This window comes from Acomys minous (assembly GCF_964271855.1).
Source record: "Acomys minous genome assembly, chromosome: 17".
Taxonomy (NCBI): Eukaryota; Metazoa; Chordata; class Mammalia; order Rodentia; family Muridae; genus Acomys; species Acomys minous.
Window position 1 is genome coordinate 32,925,684 of NC_140500.1, and position 25,432 is coordinate 32,951,115.

General features: G+C 46.0%; 2 protein-coding genes across 4 annotated transcripts in view; one reads left to right on the forward strand and one right to left on the reverse strand.

The window, feature by feature from the left end:
• SSUH2 (ssu-2 homolog) overlaps positions 1-25,432 on the forward strand; it is a 257,314-nt gene that overhangs the window by 143,161 nt on the left and 88,721 nt on the right. The window contains exon 13 of one of the 2 annotated variants that reach the window (XM_084766760.1): positions 5,205-5,317. The exons of the other annotated variant lie outside the window; for it this stretch is intronic. The gene's annotated coding sequence lies outside the window, so the exon portion shown is untranslated. Of the gene's footprint in view, positions 1-5,204; positions 5,318-25,432 lie in introns of those variants that run through there. 2 annotated transcript variants of the gene reach the window in all.
• The window catches only part of LMCD1 (LIM and cysteine rich domains 1), a 61,700-nt gene that overhangs the window by 11,651 nt on the left and 24,617 nt on the right, over positions 1-25,432 (reverse strand). The window contains exons 2-4 of one of the 2 annotated variants that reach the window (XM_084766762.1): positions 15,944-16,032; positions 11,453-11,708; positions 3,092-3,427 (exon numbers count right to left, since the gene is read on the reverse strand). In XM_084766762.1, coding sequence (XP_084622888.1) covers positions 3,092-3,427; positions 11,453-11,708; positions 15,944-16,032 — 681 coding nt within the window. The remainder of the gene's footprint in view (positions 1-3,091; positions 3,428-11,452; positions 11,709-15,943; positions 16,033-25,432) is intronic. The other variant, XM_084766763.1, reaches the window with a different exon arrangement.

Consider the following 25,432-nt stretch of genomic DNA (forward strand, 5'->3'; position numbering starts at 1 on the left):
GCATGGCCTAGCTTAAGAAGCCTTTGAGGACAGTGAAGCAATATAACAGCACACAGTATTGCAGTGTGGAAGATCTTGGGTACTAGAGGGACATGATGCAGTGTCAAGGGCTGAAGTAAGTGGAAGGAGGATAAAAAACAGTGTTAGATTCTATGCTTGTGTTTTTAGAACATAATGCAAGGAACCCTGAAAGCACTGATTAGCGTTTTTTAAAAACAAGGTTCTTTTTAAAGCCATCCATCCATCCATCCACCTACCCACCCACCCACGCACCCATCTATCCATCCATCCATCCATGCATGCAGAGAGTGGCTCAGGACCACCCTCAGCAGCAAGGCTGCTGGGGACACAGCTTTTGCCCTGCTGTACTGCTGAGCTGCCTTCTCTGGGATTCTTTCTCCTGCTTTGAGGAGACAGAGAACACAGGTGCTTTCTTCTGGAACAAAGAGCAAGCAGATACTTTATCCTTGGATACTATTATGGAAATGAAATCTTGGACAGACTATTTACTGTGTGTACACCTGAGAGTCCACACCTCACCAGGCAACTGTGAGAATACAAAGAGATCTGACAGTCTGAGTAAAGCTTTGTGGGAAAGGAAAGCCACTGTCTTAGGCAACATAGTGTTCAGATTGTTCCTTATCTTCCAGAGGACAGCGTAGTTTGAACGTTAATTTATTTGTGGATCATGTCTGTTGAGCACCAACCATTTATATCCAAGATACCCACTATAGATGCAGAGATGAACAAACACTCAGAATCTATAGAGAGTGACAGCTGTGACCCCACTAATGACACAGTGAGAGACTGAGTTAAAATTATGTTTAGGGCAGGGCAGAGAACTACATCTTTCACAGGCATCAGACATATTCATTCTAATAGCTTCCTCTTCATTCCTGACTGTGGAATATGCTGCTTACTGACCAATGTTATTACTTAAATGCTTCCAAAGTGTCACAAATATTCCCCAGAGTTAAGTATAGGCAAGGACCCAGAATCTCAGGGCATCTTTGCTCCAGTCTATGTTGAACAAATATGTGGGGCTCAGTCAAGGACAAGATATATTCTCAGAACAGCATCTCTCCCTTGGGAATGATAACTTGGAGAAGTCACAATGACATCAAGAGAGTCTCTTCCAAGTTAGAATTCTTTAAAACTCACTCTTCAAGCACAGATAACTATTAAAGGTTGGAGACTGGGCAGGATTGGGGTGGTGTGCTAGTAGCTACTATGGTAACTAGATTTAGTTTCTCTTTAAAGTCTTTCAAACATATATCTACAAACAAGTCTCACTGTTAAATAATAGTAATAACAATAATAACAATAACAATAACAACAATAATAATACCCCAAAATCTTGGAATTCTCAGCTTAAAGAGTATGAAGCTGTGGCTCCATAGATGGCAATCCCAAATTGGGCCAAGGCAGAATGAGAGTGGAACTGAGAGGTACTTATGGAACCCAGAGCCAGGAATGACAGGGTAAGCAGTGCTCCTGGCCTGTCTTTCTATGGGTTTCTTGGCTTACTAGAGACTGCCAGCCTCTTCCTTGCAAGACATACATCAGATCCATGATGGCTAAACTTGCTTGTTCATTTGGCTGGACTGAGGATTGTCCAGGGGATTAATAAAATGCTCTTCTGGGGGTGTTTGTAAGGTCATTTCTAAAGACTATCATATCATGCAATCCTTGACCTAATAAATATGATGGCATTGTTGGTAGATGACAAAAGGTAAGCGATAAGGCCTAGCTAGATTTGGGAAGGTCACTGGGGACCTGTCCCTAGAGGGAACATCTTGCCTTGGCTCCTTTTTCTATTCCTTTTCTCCACTTTCTGTTTACTGGATGCTTCCCCCAACCCATGTGATCCCTCTCCTGTGATGTGCTGCTCAAGCATAGTGCCAAGAGACCATTGACTAAGTGCTAAAAGCACAAGGCAAATAGAACCTTCCTCTCTTAAGTTGCTTATGTCAGACCACAGTGGCAGGACCTAGAACACAAAGGGATCCTTGTTAAGTAGCAGCCAAAGAGGCCACCTGGCTGAAGGGTAATGAAAAGACCCTCCCTATAGAAACATAGTGACCACCAGCCCAATGGTTCTAGTCTTGGCCTGTGGAACAACTTAAGGCAAATCCACTCATGAGAATTTCACCTCTGAAACAATGGCTTCTCTTTTGTGTTTTCTCAACATGGCCCCAGGTATGTGCATCTTCCACACAGTTGCTAGGGAAAATTGGCAGCCACATAGCTGGAACCATGCCCAAGTCTGACCCACAGCTTTTCCCTTTAGATCAAATCCTCAGCCCAAAGTTCCTACTAATAGGGGACTGTGAACTCTCCTTGCTTGACTTCATGGAACCCAAGAGACGATCCCATGATGGATGCACGCATAGTGTGAAATCCATCTGGCCTCTTTAGGCTCATGTCATCCACTCCCCAAGCTTGTCATACCATCATCACATGGGGCTGTTATTAGTATGCCAGTTGTACTTTGTTTGAACTTAGGCCATTTTTTCTCACATACTCATTCTTTAAGGAGGTACGAGGCTCAGTCTATAGCTTGGATGGTCCTGAGTTATTCCCCACATGTCAGGTTGAACCTTATATTTTCATAGTGTATCCTTATCCCAAGGGAGGCTAGATGCCCTTTTCCTAAGCTGTGACCATTTGTTCATCGGTGGCATTCTCCAAAAGCAGTGGTTCTCAACCTTCTTAATGCAGCAGCCCTTTAAGACAGTTCCTCATATGTGGTGACCCCCCAACCATAAACTTATTTTTGTTGCTACTTTATAACTATAATTTTACTACTGTTATAAATTATAATCTAAATATTTTTTGGAGATAGAGGTTTGCCAGAGGGATTGTGACCCACATGTTGAGAACCACTGTTCTAGGCTATTATCCTTTCCAGGGCAGGACCCTGGTGTTATTTTCCTTCAGTGATGTCTGACACAGAGGAACACATATCTGCCTCCTTCTCTGAACATGAATAAAGACATGACTAAGAGGACAGTATGGCAAGACTGGATGCTGACAGCATAGTCCTGGCCTGGGCAGCTTCTGCCAGATCAGAGAGACAAGGGACACTCACATATTCCACTTCCTTGGATGGGTCACCCAGACTGCCATTGGTGGTTGGGGCAGTGGTCTCTGTGCCCTCTGGCTTTTCCTGTGTCTTGCCTTCCTCTTTGGGCAAGCCTCCCTGCCCTGGGAGGGCTACCTCGCCCACCCCAAGGGCCTCGCTCTTGTACTGCTTGACGAATTCTTCCATTGCTTTCAGCTCACTCTCTGTAAGTCCGCGGCACCGAGAGGGGTCCTGGTCATAGATAGGGAGCTGATGCATGAGCTGGCGTCGGCGGTAGAGGGCGCCCTCAGTACCTGTAACAGGCTGCTTCTCCTTGGGGATCAGCTCCATGTACTGCAGGCCCTACAGGGGGACGGGGTGGAAGAGACAATGTCACCTGGCTATAATTCATAGTCACAGAAGCTAAGACACAATTCACTTAGAACAAACTATGGTGATCCTCCACTTTTACCAGTGTGTGAAACATAAATACTTCTTCCCTCTGTCTCTCCCTCTATTCCTCCCCCCCCCACCCGTGTGTGTTCACATGTGTGTACATACATGCAGAGTCCAGAGCAAACCTGAGCTGTTGTTGTTCCTCAAATGCCATTGTCTTAGTTAGTGTCAGCTAACATGACACAGCCTAGAATCATCCCCTCAAAGAGTCAATTGAAGAACTGTCACTATCAGGTTAGTCTGTGGGCATTGAGGGCGTGTGTTAACTGTTAACTGATGTTGAGGGCCCTTCCCGCTGTGGGAAGTGCCTTGGGCAAGTACCTGAGTAAGCTGGGAGCAATGTCCTCCACAGGTTCTGCTCTGAATTCACACTTAAGTTCCTGCCTTAACTTTCCTTAATTATGGACTGTGAGCTGGAAGTGTAAGCTAAACAAACAAACAATCCCCCCAAACAAAACACCCAAACCCCCCCAAAAAAAACCCTTTCCTCCTCTGAATTGCTCTTGATTAAAGTGTTTTATCACAGCAACAGAAAGTAAACTAAGACATCTATCTACTTTTTGTTTGAGACAAGGTTTCTCATTGGCCTTGGACACACCACCTAGGCTAGATTGGCTGGTCACCAAACAAGCCCCAGGGATTCACTTGTCTCCGCCTTTCCAGAACTGGGGTCCCGTGTGCCACTACGCCCTCTTTATAAAATAATGGGTTCGTCGGGGGGGGGGGGATTGATCTCAAGCTCTTATGCTTGCTAGTCATGTGCTTTAGTTAGACAACTATTGCCCCAGCTTCACTGCACTACAGTTTTTAGCTTTAGTTTTTCTTTTACAAGCCACAGAGCAATACTTGTCCCTTGTCTCAAGTAAGAATACATAAGTGGGATCAAGAGTGCAAAGGGGAAATGCATGCCCCGTAGCTTGTATATGCTGAGATGGTTCTGTATCTTTCACTTGGTGCTAGAACCGTGGATGCGTGACGGTGTCTCAGTGCATCAAGCTGTAGGTCCAAGGGATACCTGCTCTGTACAAGGCCGTCTTGTGACTAACACATTTCAAGATGTAAGCAAACCAGCACACACACACTGGGCAGGCGCTCTGCCGCTGTGCTACCAACTTTGACAGGTGAGAAAGAAACATTGCCTCACACACCTGCCAGTTGGCTCTCCATTTGCTCATGACGGTGCTGGCTGATGACTGTGTTAGTTTGCTGTTCATTCCCATGTACTCTTGTGATTTTTCACTTTGTGATGACATTAGGAAGGGACAGGGTATCTGTTTAGTCATTTCATGTTCTGTCAGAATGGAAATGAACTTCAATTTGCTGTTTTCTGAGGTGAAGTGATGGCGATGGCAGACAAGATGGTTAATATCCACTGTCGGCTTGAGTGGCTTTAGAATCCCCAGGGAAACACAGCTCCGACGCGTGTCTGTGAGAATGTTTCTAGGACAGTTTAACTGGGGAAGGAAGATCCACCCTGAATGTGGGTGGCAGCGCCCCATGGGTGGTGTGAGTCTCACAGTGAATTAAAAACACCGGCGCCCCTCTCTGCTTTGTGAGTGACTGCACATACAGTGTTGTGACCAGCCACCTGGCGTTCCTACTGCTACCTGCTTCTCAGTATGAGGGGCTGTTCCCTGAAACTAGGAGACGTAAGAAACCCTTCCTCTTACATTGTGTTTGGCAGGTATTTCTGTTACAACAACAAGAAAAATAAGGAAGGTAAGTGTGCCTGCGGCACCAAAGCAAAGCCACTCCATTAAAGCTCTTCTCTGCTGTTACCTGTTGGGCAGTAACCAGATGATAAAACTGTTATGGAATTACAGCAACAGGAAGGCAAAGAGGCTGACCTCACTTGACCTGGGCCGGCATGGGACTGTCTTCTCTCCGGTCCTACAATCTACATGCCTTACCGTGACCTCTGCTGATGGAGATGCTCACGAGGGAAAAGGCCTGGTTGTATCTTCTTTACAAAGAAGGTTTGGCCAACTTAGTGTGTGTGTGTGTGTGTGTGTGTGTGTGTGTGTGTGTGTGTGTGTGTGTGTTTGTGTGTACTCATGTGTGTGAGTATGTTTACCTTCCAATGCAACCAGTGAAAGTTCTGGATTTAGCCTGTCTTAGACTGAAACCTGGCCCTGGGCGTGCTAGCTGTTTAACTGCAGTCACCTTCACATCCTCTCTCATCTTTCTCAGATGCAAAAGTGAGCAGCATGCAAGTCAAGCAGGCTGCAGGGTCCAGGAAAAGGCCTACACTGCCTACACCATGGTGCTCATCACGTTCCTTCCCCTTGCTTTCCTCTCTGTGACTTTTCTCCTTTGGAAACGCACCTATATTTATCTGCCCAGTTTGTTAATTGACCCTGTGTGTGATAAGCCTTTGGAAAAGTCACTAAAATGTAGATACCCCAAGCACATGATCCCAGCTCATCAGGGCAGCTGTGCATGCTGTGGGTGAATCTTAGTCACTGAGGCCAAGAGTTAGTCTAAGACTTGACAACTACTGTTATAGTGTGAATGCAGAATGTCTCCTATGGCTCATGTACCCCAAAACTGGGTTCTCTGTTGGTGGTATTATTTTGAGGAGCTGTGAAATCTTTGGGAGGTGGGTGACTGAGAGGACACGCCTTGGGATTGATAGCCTGCTCCCAGCTCCAGCATTCTCTCCCTCTGCTTCCCGCTCTACTGAGATGTGAGCAGTCGTTAGCCATCTGTTCTCATTGCCACAGCCACAAGCCACTCCTGCACCGGGCCTTTCCCACCTTGGGGGGCCACGCCCTTTCAAAATGTGAGTCAAGATAAGCGCTTCTTCTCAAGCTCTTTCTGTCCTGTGTTCTGTCACAGCAACAAGGGGAAAAATGAAACACTAGCAAGAAACAAATGGATGCGATAAATGAGCTAGGACTCCAGGCACCTTGCCGGGGAACTGAAGCAAGGCAAAGTACTTGTGCTCTGCGATTTTGAAAACTCAAGAATTCTCCAGGAAGGAGAAGTGCTGGACCAATTGGTAACACCTTAGAGGAGCTTGCATGAGCTTTTCCTTGCCTGAGGCTTTAACCACAGATTTCATTTTGGGTGAGAATGAGGCTTTGCAGTGCAGCCATTGTTCCCTTCCAAATGGAACAGTTTTACTCCATTTGCCCCGTGAGCAATACTCCTGATTAAAAGAAAAATAAATCTAGTTTAAAATTCCTTTTTCTTAGAAGTATAATGAGATCATTATGAGAATATGGTGTTTTATGGTTTATTAATTTTAAAATACATGTCAGCACCTCTAAGAGTAGAATCCACAGGGTCTCACATCAATAGAACTCTCCGGTCTATATGACTGGTAATTGTCTGAATATTAATGTGTTCACAGATAACTACTGTTTCCTTCCCTGCCAGAGATGATCTCCTTGGTGGGTCCCAGAGATGAAAGGTCAGGGGGTGAGAAAGGTCAAGGTCACAGTGTGAGAAACCGAGTGGCAAGCTTCTTATTTCCGTCTCTGTCCCTTCCCTCATCACCAGCTTGCCTGGCTCCCACTGTCCATCCCTCTGTGACCCCAGCTGGCCTGAATCTCACTCAGAACCATAGTCCCTTGGAATTGTGGGAAGTGATATGTAAACTTGTACCGAAAACTACAGTGAGTAGCCTAAGCTGGTTTCTGGTGAGAGTGAGCGGAGGGGCTACAGTGTGAAGGTTGGCTGTGCCCCAAGGTTCATGTGCTAATGATTTGGTTTCCTTACTGGTGCTTTTGGGAGGCAGCGGACAGTTAAAAGAGGTGGAGTGTAGTGGGCTTATGGTTCACTTGGGGACAAACATTTGAAGGGAGAGAGAGAGGAACCTTGGTCATTTCTTGCTTCCTTGCTGTGAAGTAAGACACTTCTCTCATGTTCCTACTGTAGTGCCACAGGGACCTACTTGACCACAGGACCCAAACTTCCAGAACCAGGAACCCAAACAACCCTTTTCTATTTATAAGCTGATTATCTCACCCAGTTGTCATGGCAACAGGAAGCTGAATAACATGGGAGAAGAACCTGGGATGGGTATGTCCCAGGCCTGACAGTCACTGGGCTTTCTAATAACTATGTTCTAAAGAAGACAAGTGCCACATGTCCAGCTTCTGCTGGAGTCAGATTGACATCTGACGGTGGATACCTTCTTATTGACTGTGTCCTAGATACCAGGAACCGACACACACACACACACACACACACACACACACACACACACACACACACTCCCCATCTGAGTCTTAGCTGGCACAAAAATGCTCATGGTACACTTGATCAACTCCAGGTCTATCTGCAAATGCCCAGTTGCTTTTCCAAAAACAGGAGGTGGCCAGAGGCCTGGGATGGCAGGGGACAGGCTCAGCAACTAACCCATTTCCCCACATGCCTGATCCTTGTGGACCTCAATTTTGTCATCTAGCAAGTTAAGGACAGTCTGTGTGACCACTTAGGAGAGGACTGAGGTAAGCTTGCCTGACAACTTCACAACAAAGAGAGGGAGAAATTGATGGTTCCCTCCAGCTAACAGCTTAAAGAGGGCCAAAGGGGCCAAAGGGGCCAAAGGACTCTACTTAGCCAAGGAGGCTGAGCTCCTCTAGCCAATGCAAGGACAACAGATCCCTTGGAACACCACATAGCTGGTGCCCCATCTGGTAAAGGAATCTTCCCCACCCTGTATTAGGAGGCAGTGAATGTAGTGACTTTTTTTTTTTTTTTAGTTATTGGGGAGTAACAAATGGATGCTAGCATGACTGTTGCCTAGGTGGCTCTCAAGAACCAAGGCTCAGTGCCTTGGGTGTGTAGGAATCATCTGGAAGCTGTGAAGAGACTTTTTGTGCACTACCAGAGGTGTGTTGGGCGTGCCTGGAGGGGAGTCCTCAGACAGATTCTTTTGGGTGCACAGTGGAAACAGACATCCTGGGGCCAATGGGCGGTGACAGAGAAGGGGCTGTGGCCATCACAAGACAGCGAGACATGACAGCTGAGTAAGCCAGTGTCTAGGCCAGGGTACAGGGCCCTCCAGATGGATTAGGACACAGCTTTGTGGGGCCCAGTCACCCACACAGACCCTCTTTCGGTGCTGCCTAGGCAATGTCTTGGCCTTATTAGCCAAAGCAGGGGTTCGGGAAGGTGGAGGTAAGAGCTTTGCTTCTCAGGAAACACCTCCCCGATTCCTGCTGTTGAAGCAGCCTAGTTATAGGATTCATCTCTTGGAGGAATAACTTTTTTCTTGCTAGGGCTCTGGGTTCCCCCAAGTTCCATGGTTTAACAGTGGTGGGGATAGGTCACAGTATAGTGGGTCTTAGCGTATTCCCAGACTCTTCTAATGTAAAGCTCTTACACATCGGCTAACTCCTTTGATTTTCATAGAAGCTCAGGAGGAAGGTACTGCTATAACCTGGGAAATAGGCACCGAAGGACTAAGTAAGTTCTAGAATCATAGTATGTAGTAGTGACAGCATTGGGCCCAGGACCTTGGGTCTTAAGCTCTTTTCTTCCCTGTCACCTGGTATGAGGATCCCAAATCCCTTGGGTATGTCTGTTTCTCTGGCTTTTGGTACCTGCCCCATCCTTTTCCAGGAATCCCATAGCACTGGTACTCAATGTCTTCACATCCATAGCGCCCCTTAACTCTGCATTGCCTATGGGTATGTGTGGCTGCAAGTGGATTCTTGACCAGGCCTTGGAGAATGGGAGATTTCCTTCCTCAGGACCCAGTGTTCCTGTGGCAACTGTGCCGTGGTTCCATTTTTGCATTGTCAAGAACCCTACATATCCACTCGCCATTGGTCTGTGCTGTGAGGCTGTGAGGTCTGGCCTTGCCATTGCTTCTCTATCCATGCTCATGACAGACATTGCTAGTCAATTCTTGATGAAGGGCTCACTCAGGATCCTGCTTAACTCAGGCCTCCAGGTACTCATTATGGATTAATACAGTACAGAAGATGGCGGCAGAGTTAGGAGTCTGGGCCCTAGACTGGCGCTGGTCTGGCTTTTGTAAGGCAACCTTCCAGGTGTCTCTGTGGGAAGTTGGTTAAAGTCACATAACCGAGACCTTTAGGGAGAGGCAGCTCAGATGGAAAGACTCATCTGGGATTTATGAATTTCTTGGTGTCCAGAGTAATGTTCCGCTCTGCATCTGTCAGGGAGATCTCAGGTGGAACGACTTCTAGAGTCCATAAACATCTGGAGAGGAATCAGTTATGCTAAGCGCTAAGGGGCAGGCAAAGGGCCGTTTCCTGGGTTTTCCAGTAGAAGACGCCTGGGCTCTGGAGTCAGGGCTTGCAGCCTGCGGTCCAAGGCACCTCTTTCCTGACTTTTCTCTTGCTATTAGCTAAGGGCTAAATGAGATTACATGTTACGTGTCAATCCCAGGCAACGGTGCTCAGAGTGCTATATTTTGTAGGATGCTGAGGTGTGATGGGCTCAGTGGGAGGCAATCACTGCTGATTGTCAGTGGTCACCTTGGGTGTGAGAGCAGATCATGAAGCCTGCGTGTGCTCCGCCTTACACTGGGCTGTGGCAGACTCAGCCACAGAGTGGCTGTGACACAGAGGGTGTGGCAGATACTCAGAACTCATACATGCAGACTTCTCAGTAGATGCCTGTTCCCTCCTTCTTCATTCTCCCCTCCCCCCCTTTCCTGGCTAGTAGTCAAAGCCTTCTCAAGCTTCTCTCCCTCCTTGGAAGCCTGCTTTCAAATAGGCTAACTCTCTTGGGTGCCTCCTCTTCCACATACCAGTCCTAATGGCCTGGGGTGGGGGTGGGGTTGAGGGAACCTAGGCTTTGACAGGGGTGGGTATGGAAGCCTGAGACCAAGGCTTGGCTCTACCTAATTCAGCTGGGCATCTGGCTCGTTGCAGGCTCTCTATGAGCCTCAGTTTCCCTGTAACAGTGTATGTCTAACGCGTTGGTAAAGTTGGTGACCAGTGCACAGTGGTACTTGATACAGAGGCACAGGCAGGTTGGCAGGCACCAGCTTGGAAGGCTGATAGAGCTCTCTAGCTCTCCTTCTGGTAGGGAAGGATGATGGACAGCCCGAATCTGTCCCGCTTACAAGGTTCAATCAGATCTGACCACTTGGTAATGAAAGCAGAGGGGAGGGTGAGTGAAAAGAGAGTGTTGGCCAGAACTGAGACCAGCCAGCTGCAAGGCAGACAGGAGGGGCTTTGTAGCCATGCGGATTGACAAGGCGGCATTCATCACAGCCCTCCCTCCCGATGGCTGCCCCTGATTAGATGGAGAGCACATCCCGGGCTTTCACCGGCTGCTTCCTGACACTCTCAGTCAGCTCTTTATGACTTGATGACTTTGTGAGTACTGCTTGATGGCTTACACACTCTAGGAGCTGAGGGCAGACAGGGATGTCTGTCTGGATCCCATGGCATGTCCTGGCTCTGTCACTGCTCTGATACTAGCATTGGCCCCTGTTTTACCTGAACAACTTGCAAAAGCCACTCTGTTTCTTGTTGTATAAGGGACTGCTTATACAACTGCTAAAGAGCTATTCGTTCCCTCATCTAAGGTCAACAGGCTTCCATCTCTAAGGAGGGAGGTATGCGCCTGTTTTCCCATAGGCTTGCTGAGGGCTCCAGATCATTCCATATGGAAACGAACATCTTGTAGAGATAAAAAGAGTATTCAGAGAGCCATTCCCAGTTCAGTAGTGAGGATTCCCAAATACACCAATGAACCCCACCCCCACCCCCATGGTATAGAACTGGACAGCCCCCCAAGAGTTCATACGAACACCTCTCCCCATTCTGTGGGTGAGGAAGACTGAGGTCCAGACTGTCTTTGCTTCCTCATTATCTGATACAGAAGCAGAGCTGAAACAGTAGCCTTTCCTACTTGATCACTGAATTCAGGAATCCATGACGTGGCTCCTGCTTAAGAGGGAAGGACAATAAACACTCAAGTGGAAGAAGCCATTCTTACCAGTTTCTGGGTGACTCCTGGGGGAGCCCACTCATAGGTGATGGTGTCGAAGGTGGGGTCTTTGCCAGTGGCGATGGGGTTGGTCATGATCATGCGGTTCCTCTTATAGATGCGGATGCCATCTCCACCTTTCACCCTGGCAGTGAGGGTGGCATACTTGGAGTCCATCAGCAGGCGCCCAATTTTCCGATCATCCTCCAGGTCAGAGCTTAGGCAGTGCTCCTCCTGGCTGCATTTACAAGACTTGCATATTTTCCTGGGGGACAGTGGAAACAAGTGAGTTAATACTCCAAAACGATGTGCTTCAGCTCAAGCAGCAGTATCTACTGTTTTGAAACCAAGCCTGAAATTCACTGTATTAACCTGGAAAGGCTGGCAGCAGACTGACAAGGCCTCTGGGACAGGGAATGGTATTGGGGCAGCACCTATCTCTCTGTCTAGCTTTGGCAAACTCAGAATGCAAGTATCATCAGAGAAGGTCATGTTCCATTTTGTTTGCAAACAAGAGCTGCAGTTTCCTCTTGGTGGTTACCATGGTAAATGCTAATTTATTCAAAATATATGTGGATTGTGGCCTGAGCCTGGCCCCTAACTTTCCATTTACAAATAAAGTTTTATTGAAACACATCCACATTCATTTATTTGTATTTATTCTTGGTTGCTTTGGGGGTGGAACAGCACAGTTGAATAGCTACAACAGAAGCCCTCTGACCTGCAGGGCCTACAATATTTATCACTCGGCCCTTTACAAAAAAATGTATGCTAAGTTCTCTGCTCTTAAGAATCCTTAAAATTGTCTCCAGTGATTCATGAGCTGCATAAGTTCTGGTCGAAATTCTTCAGCATGCCCACTGAAGTGAGATCTGGTGGGAATTTTCTTCAGATTTGTGGACAGAAGCCAGGGGAAGGGAGTGAATTGAGTAAAACCTTCCAGCCGGGGAGACTGATGCCCTAGGGGAGTGGCTCTGTCAGGGGCTCAGGAGGAGGAGATACATCCTGGGGAAGTTTCAAGTTCACTTGAAAGCGCTGGTGCCTCTCTCTCTGGCAATTAATAAAGGGAAGTGTTTGACTGTTTTGTGTCAGGCTGTTAAGGTTTAGAACTCCAGAGAGTTTCATGGTGTGAGAAGAAAAGTGTTCTCCCCTCCCTTCACAAACCTGTCATCATAGGTTTGCTGTGTAGTGTCTCAGACGCCCCAGTGCATGCAATTTAAGAGATTGTTAAAGAGAGTGAGCGATGCTATGAACAACTGCAGGGACGAGGGCAAGGCAAGGGGGCAATGCACGGTGGGGTCAAGGCAGACCGAAAGAGCCCTGCTGCTTTTACATCAGACTGTCAGAGGTAGCATTGAGTAATCTTACATCCATGGTCCCGCAACTCTGATCACGCCCCTCAATGGGTAGTTAGCAATGTTGGAAGTTTTCAGTATCATGATTAAGAGGCAAGAGGACCCTGTCCTTTAGTGGATAGACGCCTGAGATGTGGACAAAAACATCCTTTAGTTCAGCCTCTCTCAATGAGGCACCATCAGCTCCCAAATTTCAATCGTGTGTGTGTGTGTGTGTGTGTGTGTGTGTGTGTGTGTGTGTATGTGTGTGTGTGTGGCGGGGGTGGGGGTGGGGAGTTGAAAAGTTCTTCTCATTTGAAGAGGAGGTTTGACTGGAACCTTCCAGGAATTTACAGCTGGCATGAAGGAAAGAGAGGAAGGTTTAACACTATGCAAGGGAAGGTTGAACTGGAATAGATATTATTATATGGGATATACAGGATATGGGATGCTAGCCCAAACTCACTCCCAAATGTCAGTAGGTCAGACACAGATGAGAGCCTAGTGTTCCATGGTCTGGAAAATTCTGAGCTAAGGAAGACTCAAATAAAATCTAACTTTTGTTTAGTATCAGGTTGCGTCTTGTGTGGGATGACGGACCGAACGCTATCTGGGGTGCTTGCACCCCAAGTTCAGATTTGGTGGGCTGCCATGTGAGAAGAATCAAATCTATGACCTGAAGGATTTGTCCTAGCAGCGCAGGAGACAAAGGACCTTAAGGGCACTGTGTGTGTATGAGACTGGGGCACATGAAAAGTCCTTTTAAAAATTTGATTCCACAGGAGGAGTCCCCTGTTATGGGCATCTCATTCACAGTCCCCTGGTCTCATTTGCTTCTCCTTTTGAGAAGCAGGCTGCAAAGCCCGTGATAGACGGTGGTAGTCCTTTTCACTCAAGAGGTGAAATAGCAGAAGTGTGAAGAAAAGCAAAGTGTGATGGGACACAGGAAAGCCCCAACTGTATGCCTTCTGTTTTCTGCTTGACCCTCTGATCTCCCTATACCCCACGCATGGAACTGGGTGTGGAGGCTGCTGTGGGCTGATCTGGTTAATATAGGATGCCAGGATGCTCCATAAGCTGCTGGGAATGCAAACCGTTTGAGATGGGGGGTGTTAACCAACACATTCTTTGATGTTCTTTGAGATCTCCTCCACATTACTTCCCCTGATACCTGTGCTCTTCTTACTGCTGGCCACACTGTGGCACTGTGACAGATGAGGAGGTCACCTTTCCACTCTACCCTAACTCTTGTCAGGTACCCATATTGTGAGGGACACATACATCCCCAAACAACCTAAGTGTATTTAACGTGGCCATCTCTCCTCCTTTTGTGGATAGCTGGGAGTTGTATTCTGTTCTGTTAGTTAAGCCCAGTAGTTGGGGGGATTTCCCTTCAAGCCAGGTTGGCTGAAGTTCAGCCATTTAAGTATCTGTTGTGATTTGAAAATGAACTATCCCCCACAGGCTCATGTTTGGACAGTTGGTTCCCAGCTGATGGTGGTGTTTGGAAGGTCATAAAGCTCTGGGAAATAGAGCTTTGCTGAAGGAAGAGTGTCACTGGAGGCAGGCTTTGAAATTTTGTAGAGTGGCCCCACTTTCTGACCGCTGTCTCTTCTGGACTGCTGATACAATGCGATGGGCCAGCTTCATGCTCCTGCTATCATGCCTTTCCCACCAAGATCAACTAACGATATGCCTTCTAGAACTGTAGGCCCAAATAAATAGATTCTTTCTTAAGGTTGCTTTAGTTGGGGTTATTTATCACAGCAACAGAAATCAAACTAATACAGTATCTTTATCAACTAGCCAAGAAAACCGGGACCTGAAACTGTGTGGAAAGCCTGTCCCCTTGAGATGCTGGGGCATCGCTGTATGAACTGATTTAAGCTCCTAGTACGCTCATTCCAATGCAAGATGACATGCTCTATGTAGGACCTCCGAATACAAGCTATGCCTCTCTCAAAATTCTCTTGCTACCCAGAACGGCAAGGCGACATGGGATTAAAACAGTGCAAGGGGGCTTCTGCTCCTAGGAAGCATGGGAGATAGGACCAGGCCTGTCCTGCCTCCGTAAACAACTGGACAACCAAGCCACATTCACTACAGGGCTCTGTTAGGATGCTGGGCAACAGCAGGCCAGGACTGACCCCTGTGCACTGAGGGAACCCTTATTCCCTGTCTCATGAACAGAGACCATCTGGCTGTCCATGAAGAGACATGAAGTGATTCCTCAATATTGTTTGAGACATTGATGGAAAGAAAATAAGAACCAGTAGGGTTGACACGATGGATAAATTAACTTCTTTCAAGGCCCCAGTATGCACAAATAGCTAAAAATGGGGATGGATGGATCTCGCTTCTGGGAGCACTTTACTGATGGAACCATCTCCCCAACTCTGCCTTTGACCGCTAATTTAGTCAGGAGTCACACCTAGTCTCGAATCCACCCTAGAGCTGCTGCTGCTGCTGTGAGGAAGCTGAGAGCAAGGCCATCTTCAGATCGGAGAGGAAACAGTTCTTTCCCAAAGCCACATTCCCATAGTCATCTGTTGAGGCTTGCACGTAAAGTCTCTCCAATAAGCTCATATGCTTGAATATTTGGTCTTAGGTGATAGCTGTTTTATAAGGTTATCGAAGCTTTAAGAGGTGGAGCCTTGCTGGGGGAAGTTGGTCCACAGGAGTGGGGCTTTGGAGCTTTTGGAGTCCATCTCAACTTCCTGCCTGGCCTCTGCTTCCTGTTCCACTAAGATGTGAGGAGTACCAACTGCACTCTCCTGCCACTATGGATCCTCTTGCCACATGCCTTCCTTTCTATGGCAAGTGGTATCTCATCCAACCGTGAGTCAAAATAGATCCTTCCTCCTTTAAGTTGCTTCTTGTCAGATGTTTGGTTACAGAAAGAAAAAATATATACAGTCCTTGCTGGACCAGATTCTATCTACCTTGAAATAGTTTATGAAGTGCAAATTTTCCTTGTCTTTGCTCCCCCAAGATCTTTACAACATCCACTCATTGCTGAGTTAGGACAAGCAGGAGGGCCCTCGTTCCCCAGATGCCCTTCCTAGCATCCATCCTATATCATGTCAGCGGAGAGAGCCACCCACATTTTTGGAAAGGACAGTCAAGAAACAAAAGCAGACAGCGTCTCCTTGACCAGATCCATTACCTCCACGAATGAGGCTCGAAGCCGGAGCACATTCCCTTGCACCGCAGACAGGCCACTCCTCTTGCGGACTGCTGCTGGCCCAGGGACATCTGGAAAAGGAGACAGAGAGAGAGGGTGTTTTCGTTCACATTGACCTCCGCGAGACTTGGCATAACAGCAAAGGGATTGTGTGGGGTTCAAAGGGCTGCTGATCAATATGCTGCCACTCTCTGTTTACTGGGAACAGAGAAGAACATCCGGGAATGCGGCCATCGGCAAGTGTTGAAGGGTGGGGCTCTTCCTAATAAAAGCTCTACTGGGGCTCACGGCCAGGCTCCAGGGCTGTCTCCGAATGCCAGAGCTGTTTCAGAGGACTGCTGTGAGGGGCCATCTGCTCCTCTCTCCCCACCTTCACTCACTCTCACTTCACTCTGTCCATCACTGGTACGGAACCTTCCAGAATGTCTCTTTTCACCCCATTGCCTTCTGATTTATGGATAGGATGTGACTGAACCAACAGGCACAAACAAAGGAGCAGGTTCTCAGATGTTTAGGGCTCTGAGAAGGGCTTAAATATTTTGCTAATGTACCAAAATCAATCCCATGAGCATCTGAAATCTCCTCTGGAGGGAGGGCAACACACAAGGCAGGTTTTGTTATTCATTATAAGCCTCAGGAAACCCGGCATGCATTTGGCTGGCATTGGTGCTGTGGTTGGGTCCAGTGGCTCTATTGGGGTACTTGAGCCAGCAACCTTACCCACAAGCTCACCAGAAATGCAAAAAACCTCAGACCCTAACCCTTGCTCCTTTTTCTTAGACTGCCCTTTAACAGAATTCCCCGAAATGTATTACATTAGGAATTGGAGAGGTGATGGATCTCCAAGCTGAGAAACTTAACTGAGCTTTCTCCTGGGGCTTGGGGGAGGGGAAGACTTAGTAGATACATGTGTAGCATCTTGTTCACTTCAGAAGCAGAGCTGTTAGAAACATAAAGGGATAAGCTCCTTGTTTTAACAAGGCATGGATGGCATTGCATTTACTTAGTGTCTGCTCTGTGCCATGCATGAGGGCTTTCACATCAGACTCCATGTGCCCTAAAGGCTACACAAGCCAAGGGCTGTAGAGAGGGAATCTCCTCCTTCTCACTCAAGTTTGCTAACTGCTGCTGAGTAACAAGAGCAAGAGCTGAGCTGTGGAGCCAGACTCAAGTCTAGCTAAGGCAAATGCAATGATTTGGAAGTAAACGTCAGGAGTATGGAAGAAGTCATCTGCTAATCAACCCACAGGGGAGGATCGAGAAGGCTTTTTCAACTTGGTCTTCTCTCTCTCTCTCTGTATGTGTGTGTGTGTGTGTGTGTGTGTGTGTGTGTGCGCGCGCGCACACACACACACACGTGCGCATGTCTCTCTCTGTCTTTCTCTGTCTCTGTCTGTCTCTGTCTCTATCTCTCTCTCTGTCCCTGTCTCTCTCTCTCTCTCTCTCTCTCTTTCCCTCTCTCTCTCTCTCTCTCTCTCTCTCTCTCTCTCTCTCTCTGTGTGTTCATGTGTGCATGTATATGTGTATGGGAATGCCAGAGGACCATAATGGGTATCATTTCTTCTCATGCACAGCCCACATTGTTTGTGTGAAAGAGTCTCACCCTGTGTGTGCTGAACTTACAAAGCGGGCCGGGTTGTCTGGCTAGTGAACCTAGGGTATCTGCTTGTCTCTACCTTTCCACCGCTGGTGTTACCAGAACAATCACCACACTGGCTATTGTTTATGTGGGCTCTAGGGATAAACTCAGGTTCGTATGTTCATAAGGTAAAAATTTTAGTGACTTCTCTATAGCCCTCCGTTTGTTTTGAAAAGGTGTGCATATCCAAGCTTGTGAATGAACCTGCCCTCATTGCCAGGGTTGAGGTTCTGCGTAGTGATCCCTCACAGTCTCTGCTCCCTGCAGTGATGCCTAGCTACACCCCTCTCACCTGGAGACTGCAGCTAACTGACACTTCCCTTTTCATATGCACAGCAAGGGACCACAGTCAAGTTGCAGGTGTTCAGAGGAGAGGGTGTTTATATTTGTGGCTGATTCTTACTAAATCATGTCACACTCTCTGCCTCCAGATATGGGTATTACTATGTGATCTATTCTAGCTCCAAATATGAGATCCTCCAGCCTCAGAGATTACAGATCTATGCTAAGTGTGAGCACTGAGATGGCACAGATCATTAACTTTCTTCCTGACTTTGGGGCCATGTTCCACAGACAGAACTGTGTTCCTTAAAGCTGTTGGTCTGTGTCTGTACTTGCATCCAACCCCCCCCCCCCCCGCCACCTCAAATTATACTCGCTGAAGTATAGAAATCTTTCCACACTTAATATCTGAGCGATTCCAAGTTTACTTAATTCACAAATAAGGCTTCATTGTTGGAGTATTTCAGATATAGCCAGAGGCCTGGAAACAAGACATTGGCGGAAACATTTCGTAAGTGGCACAGCAGGCCTGAGCAGAACTGATCTTTCTAAAGAGGGCAATTTAACAGTCCTCCCAGAAGGGGATTAGTTTTAACAATTGATCTGGAGTTGAGCCTCAGTGTGGCTGCTGGCTCCTGTTTGGTTGAGAAATAGTGATGTCAGCCTGTGATGTGAGGACCAACCTCAGTGTGCTGGACCTGACATTTACCAGTTATGTGCGTGACTGGATGCAAGCCGTTGTTCTGCCTCGATTAAGCTTCTGCTTTGCAAAACTAGAGAACTGCCTGGGTGTGGCTGCCTGGCTTGTGGCCCCTCGGGTATTCATTTGTGAGATGTTACAGAGTAGTTCATAGCAGCAGGCTGGAAGTGAGGCTCACAGGACGGAGCAAAAATGGCAGGCACTGGATGTGCAAAGGTTTCTGACTTCTAAGGTGGCAGCTTGGGCTAGTTGCAGCAAGAGATGGGGCCGTGGACCCCTATTTCAGGGACAAGGGTCCTGCTGAGGGGTCAGGTTGGGCTGACTCCCCTGGCTTACTGTACTGGGCTAATGTCTGGGCTTGTGGAAATCCCTTCTTCCTGCCTCACTAGGATAACAGGAACCTAACCTCCTTCATAGAGTTGCTAAGAAGGTGAAGTGAGAAGCTGCATGAAAAGGATTTAGTGGACACTTATGATGCGATGACAATTTGCTATTGTCATTAGATCTTGAAAAACACCTTGAAAGACCTTGAATTACTTGTCCTTTCAATGGTCTCAGGGACCCCATTTGTTTTTTTTTATATTCTCTACTTTCTTCCTTATCTGTTTGTTGGCTCTCTGATTAGACTTAAAAGTAAATAAACAAACAAAACAAGATAAACCACAAGGACAACACATGCTTCATACTTTGTGATTAACTCACTAAGCAAGGCTGGTTTTAGCCTTTGTCCTTGAGAAATTCTTGGTTTTGTTCAGTTTTCTATTAATTAAGTTTGTTTGTTGACAATCTCTCATACATGAATAATAAATACATTCTGATTGGTCTCTCTCCCTATCCTCTCTTATCTCCTCTCCCAAGAGGCCACCCCTCCCCACACACAGATTGGTTTCTCACATCATGTCATTTTGTTTTGTGACCCACTGAGTTTTAATTAGGACTGTGCTTGTATTGGAGCCTGGTGGGTACACAACAGAAAACAGTGACACAACACTTCCTAGACAGTATCAGTTGCCAGTTCAGAAAGAGGGTTGGGGTTCTATGAGCCCCTCTCCCATCCATAACTGACCACAGCCAGGGTAGTCTTGTGCAGGCTCAGGGTAGGTATCTGCAAATGGCTGTGCCATACCTGATGAGCTCTTTCAGTGAAGCTGTTCTTCACCAAGAAAGGCTACTATTTTTAGGCAGGTGATAATGGAGGAGCTCTATCCTTGGGCCACACAGTCATAGGTGTATAGACATAAGAAGCAGAACTTAGGTTCCAGCTTGTTAGTGGGCCAGTTTCCGTAACTATACAAGTTCTAGAAAAGAAAAACAAATGGCCTTGCAAGGAAGAGTTACATTCGGGCAGTCAGCCCACACATACAACTAGTTTCCTTGCTGACTGTTCAACACAATAAACAGTCACTTGTTCACTGCATGCCCTTTACTGGAGCCAGGCTGACCCAAGTATCTTCAAAACAGAGAAAATGATGACCTTGTTGATTAAGGAGTGGGGAGGGGAATTAGACAGAAGCACAGCTCCAAACAAGATCCTCTGGTTTATAAACAGTACACTTCTCTGATGTAGATGCTGTTGACAGATGGCACTGTGCCTCCCAGCTTCTCCCAGTAGCTGAGAAAAGAAGCTTAAGGGAGCCATCACTTTAACAAAGGTTTCTTAGAATGCAGTGTCTAATCTGTGTTTTCTCTTGGAGCGAAGAAAATGCTCTTGGGCAATTGTTTTTTGGCTCTGATTCGGTAGGATGTGGTACATGTAATACAATGTAATAGAACCCAATCGCTCACTTCTTTAAAAGACTTGGGTTAGTCTGGTAGCTACTGAAGGTGTAAGGAGTAAGAGACAGCCTAGGGACTCTAGTCTCTTTTAAGCATTTCCCTTCTAGTGAACTCCTAGCTGAAGCTCTCCTCTCTCTCTCTCTCTCTCTCTCTCTCTCTCTCTCTCTCTCTCTCTCTCTCTGCCAGAAGTTGACACTGAGTGTTTCCCTCTATTTCTCTCTCCTTTAGTCCCTGAGACACTGTCCACCCCTGAACTAGTACTTCACTAATTCAGCTAAGCTGTCTAGTCATTGCTTTCTGGACATCCTCCTGTGTCCACCCTGGCCTCTGTACCAGATTACAGGTATGAAGCACCACTCCTCACTGCTTGGCTTTTATTCAAGTGCTGATGATCCAAACTTGAGCTTCCATGCTTTACACTTTATGAATGATACCATCTTCCAGCTCCCCAGGAATTCTCTTAATAGTGAAATGTCACCAAGAATAAAATAGGGTTGAGATGAATATGAATTTAAAAGGAAGAGTGCAGCATGGAATTTAGGATGAATGTGGGATTTAGAAAAGAGGTATCCACCAGGGTGTGGCGTGTGGAGCGCACCATTATTCCCAGCAGCGCACCTGGGGAAGCAGAGGCAGGCAGATCTCTGTGAGTTCGAGGCCAGCCTGGTCTACAAAGGGAATCCAGGACAGCCAAGGCTACATAGAGAAACCCTGACTCTAAAAAACAAAATCAAACAAAAAGATATCCTGCTCAGCATTTTTCTCCTTGTGGGACTCATGTAAAATGAAACAGTTGCTTGTAAAATGAGATACTTGTGTACCATTGCTTAAAATATCATCAAAAAATTGGAAAGAGGGCATAGAGATGGCTGATACATTCTTTCAATGCTATATAATGGCAGGAAGACACTGAATATTGGCTCTCCCAATTCCTGTATCATTCAGACACATCTGTTTCCTCAGCTCTAAAATTTAGTGACCTTTTATGATGATTTGCAGTTCTTGGTTCTGGGCGACACAAATGAACTCTCTGCTTTTGAAACTTTCACCCCATTATTGGGATTTATTACCCTGGACAGCATCAACTAGCTTTGTAATTTGTTTTCCATCTTCTCCTAACATTGAATTACTTACTTTAAAGTGTTTTGAGCTGGTCCCAGCATCTCTCATTTATGATTAGGAAGGATCTCTTGATTATATGACTGTCATGGTCTCAGCTTTTGACAGTGGTCTATTAGTGCTAGCTCATGCCGTGTGACTATCCTGAGTGCTTCCTGAAGTAATATCTTCCAAATGGATGCTGGATTCTACCCAACATGGACTTTTACAAGAAAGTCCTATAAACAAAAGTCAGTGAGCACAACTGATTAACTTATTAGGTTACTTACACCAATGTCATAGGAATTCCAGTAGTGAACAGCGAGTAAGGGTGGCGCTAAGAGGAACAGGGCGAGGTGATGAGAGGGTCCATAAATAGCCAGTATTACATTCCGGAAAAACAACCTAAAACTATCCCACTACTATAAATAACCCAATAATAACAGCTTTACAGTCCACCAAGTGACTTCACTTCCTTACTCATTCTCTTTGTTAACAATTAGGGCCCAACCTTTAAAGACTGTCATTATCCCTGGTCAACAGATGAAGAGCAACTTGCCCATTCAGAATGGCCTGTAATAGAGCCCTCTGGAGAAGTGAGGGGCTTCTAAGTCTATTCCCATGTGATGCTCTGTCTTTCCCAATGATTGTGGATGTAGCTAACATGTATTGAGCATTCCTTTGTGCCAGGGGAAATTTACATACTGTAATATTTCATGTAAGAGTTCTGCAAACCTTATCAAAGAGGTACTTTAAAAAAAAAACCATTTCTAGATGTCAATACTGAAGTCCAGACTATCAAGGCTCTTCTTGAAGGTCCAAGAATATAAGTGACTGAGCTATGATGTTGTACCAGGCAGGGTTTTTTTTTTAACCTGTGTTCTTAGCCAACCTGCTATAAAGCAGTCCACCTAGAACACTGTACACTTTACAAGTTGGGTCACATCCCTTGTTTTTCTTGATCTTTGTAATGATCCCAGGAGGAAGGTATTTTATTTTCCATGTTGCTCATGAGGAAAACATGTCCATGGAACTGATGAATTCACTTCCTAGGACATAATTCACACTTGAATTATGAGAATCCAGGTCTGATTCTCTACCACACCAAGGCTCCAGACCCCAGGCAGCTTCCACTGATGGTATCCTCGATTCTGGGTGTCTGGGGACAGAAGGAGGGACAGTAGGGTCTTAAGGACCTAGCAAAGTTTGATAGGGTTCAGATCTAGTTTCTGTGACTTCAGGATTTCTACCGCCTGCTCTTGTTTTGGTCAATAAAACAAAAGATGTTCAAGGCAACAGATAGACTTCAAGTACAGAGGGAAAGGTAGCAATTGGAGGAAGTGGATAAGCATTATGGGTCATATATATATTCTGCCCTTTCCTGGAAGCCTGGAAAGGCCCCAGGTTGTTCATACTTAGTACGGCATCACGGAGCCAGAGCTTGGTCTTGGACCCAAATGGTGGAGACGGTGGGACAAATAAATGGCTGTTTGGGGACTACATGCTAAAAAACTTACTGCTCAAAACTGTCAGCACTTAAGAAAAATAAGAGGTAAAAACTTTCCTTTTAGCCTAGAAGGAAGTCATTTCTGGGCTCACTCCCTGGGGATTGATGTCATTGGGCTCCCAAATGGGGTTCATGCCACAAGTCCATGTATGTCCATTTCTGGGTTCATTTACTCAAAATTCTTTTTCCAGTCACCTGGGCCTCTGGAAGTCTTCATTGTACATCCTAATATCATTTTCATAATTATATAACCCTCATAGACCTTTAAGCCCACAACTGACTTGGCTTCAGGCTCCATATTCCCATAATATCCAGAAATAACAGCAGTTAAAATAAATATAGTTACTCTTCAGTACATGTGCATACTAGATACATGGCTCCAACCAACCTGGATAAAAATATTGGCTAGAGGGCCTGATGAGATGGCACATTGGTTAAAAGCACGGCTTCTCTTCCAGAGGACCTGGGTTCAGTTCTCAGAATGCACATGGAGGCTCACAACCATCTGTAACTTCAGTCCCATGGGATCTGTTGCCTTTCCTGACCACTGAGGGTACTGTGCATATGTGGGGGATAGGCACACATGCATGCAAAACACCCACATACACAATAAATAAGTAAACATTAAAGAGTTATGGATAGAGAAAAATCTGTGTAAAGATTTTAATTGTCACCCCATAAATAATCCAGAAAAATTCTGCATAGTACAGTACTGTGTGAGGTGTGACAAGTCATCTGCTGATTTGAGTGATAGGCACAGATTCTGTGCAAAGGGTCTTGAGCACCCTTGAATTTGGGCAACCAAGACAGTCCTACAATTGATTCCCGACAAATGCAGAGGGACAGATGAATTAGGATTTAGAGTTTTCTCAGCTTTATTCTACAACAAGCCTCTGCGGCAGGCATGTTGCCATGGTTCTAAAGGACTGTAGAGGTAACCAGTGATAGCATCTGGGAAACTGTGAGCACTACAGTCCTTGGGGAGTGTGTGTGTGTGTGTGTGTGTGTGTGTGTGTGTGTGTGTGTACACAGCTCGCACATGAATGTGAGGTCAGAAGCTGACTTTGGACTTTTTTTTCCGCAATCTATCTCCATCTTATTTTGTTGAGACAGAGCCTCTCACTGAACTGGGTGGGAGCTTACTGCTTCTTTTGGACTGGCTGCCCAGCGAGCTCCAGGGTTCCTCCTGTCTTGCCTCCCCAGCACTGGGATTACACGTGCACACAGCCATGAATGGCTTTTTTTTTACATGGGTGCTAGAGATCTGAACCCAGGTCATCATGTTTTTGTAGCAAGAACTTTATTAGCTGAGTCGCTTCCCTGTCCCTGCTGGTATTTTTAATCTTTTGCATCCAAGGCCTAGGTTGAAACTCAGGTTGGCCGTAGGTATCATTGTATTTAGAAGTTCCCCAGAGGGCTGCAATGTGCAGGCAGGCTTGGGAGCCTTTCTGTCTCAGTACCATACCTCAGCTGCTCCAACTCAGACTTCTGTTCTCCAGCTCATTGTTTTAGTAATTTTCCTTCATAAACCCTTGGATACAGTTGGTAGGAATACAAATTATAATACTAAAATAGTCATTCTAGGAAATAAATTACCCCAAATTCTGGATATATATGACATATATAATATATTAGTAATATATTATATAACACATATTTATATATAATATTAAAATGTATAACATAACAGTATATGCAATACATCTATATATAATGTGCAATATATAAAATATATCATAGATATAATCTGTGATATATAATATATACAATATTGCATATATTATTATATATAATCTCCTTCCACAGTACATGAAGGCAGTTGCTGGAGGAGATGGCTGCACCCCCATGTCTATTGCAGTCTTATTCACAATAGTCAACATAAGGAATCAAGCTAGATGTGTGTCAGTCAGTGGATGAATAAACAAAAGAATATGGATTGGGAACCCCTCCAGTGGAATGTTATACATGTTAGCCTTAATGAAAGAAACCCCAAAGTCTGGCAAGATGCTGCTGTTCCAGAGGATCTGAGTTCCATTCACAGCAGCCATATTGAGCAGCTAAAAGTAGCCTGTAACTCCAGCTCCTGAGGATCTGATGCTGTCTTCTAACCTCTGTAGACTCTGTACACATGTGGTGCACATATATACAATCAAGTGCATATGCACTCATGTGTGGGCACACACACACATACATTTAAAAAATATATAAAAAGGAACCCTGCTGTTTGTGACATTACAGATGGACATGGAAGCATTAGGTTGGATGAGTTAGTCCTGGCACAGAAAGGCAGACACTGCACAGTCTTAAGTAGGGACCTAACATAATCCCAGAGAAACACAGAATGGATGTTGACTGTCAGGGTCAGGGGCTGAGGAAATGGGGAGATGGTCCCAGATGGGCACTAAGTTTGAGTTATGCGATGCAAATACATTTGGGAGATCTAAAGGTATGGTGTTTTGATTATAATTT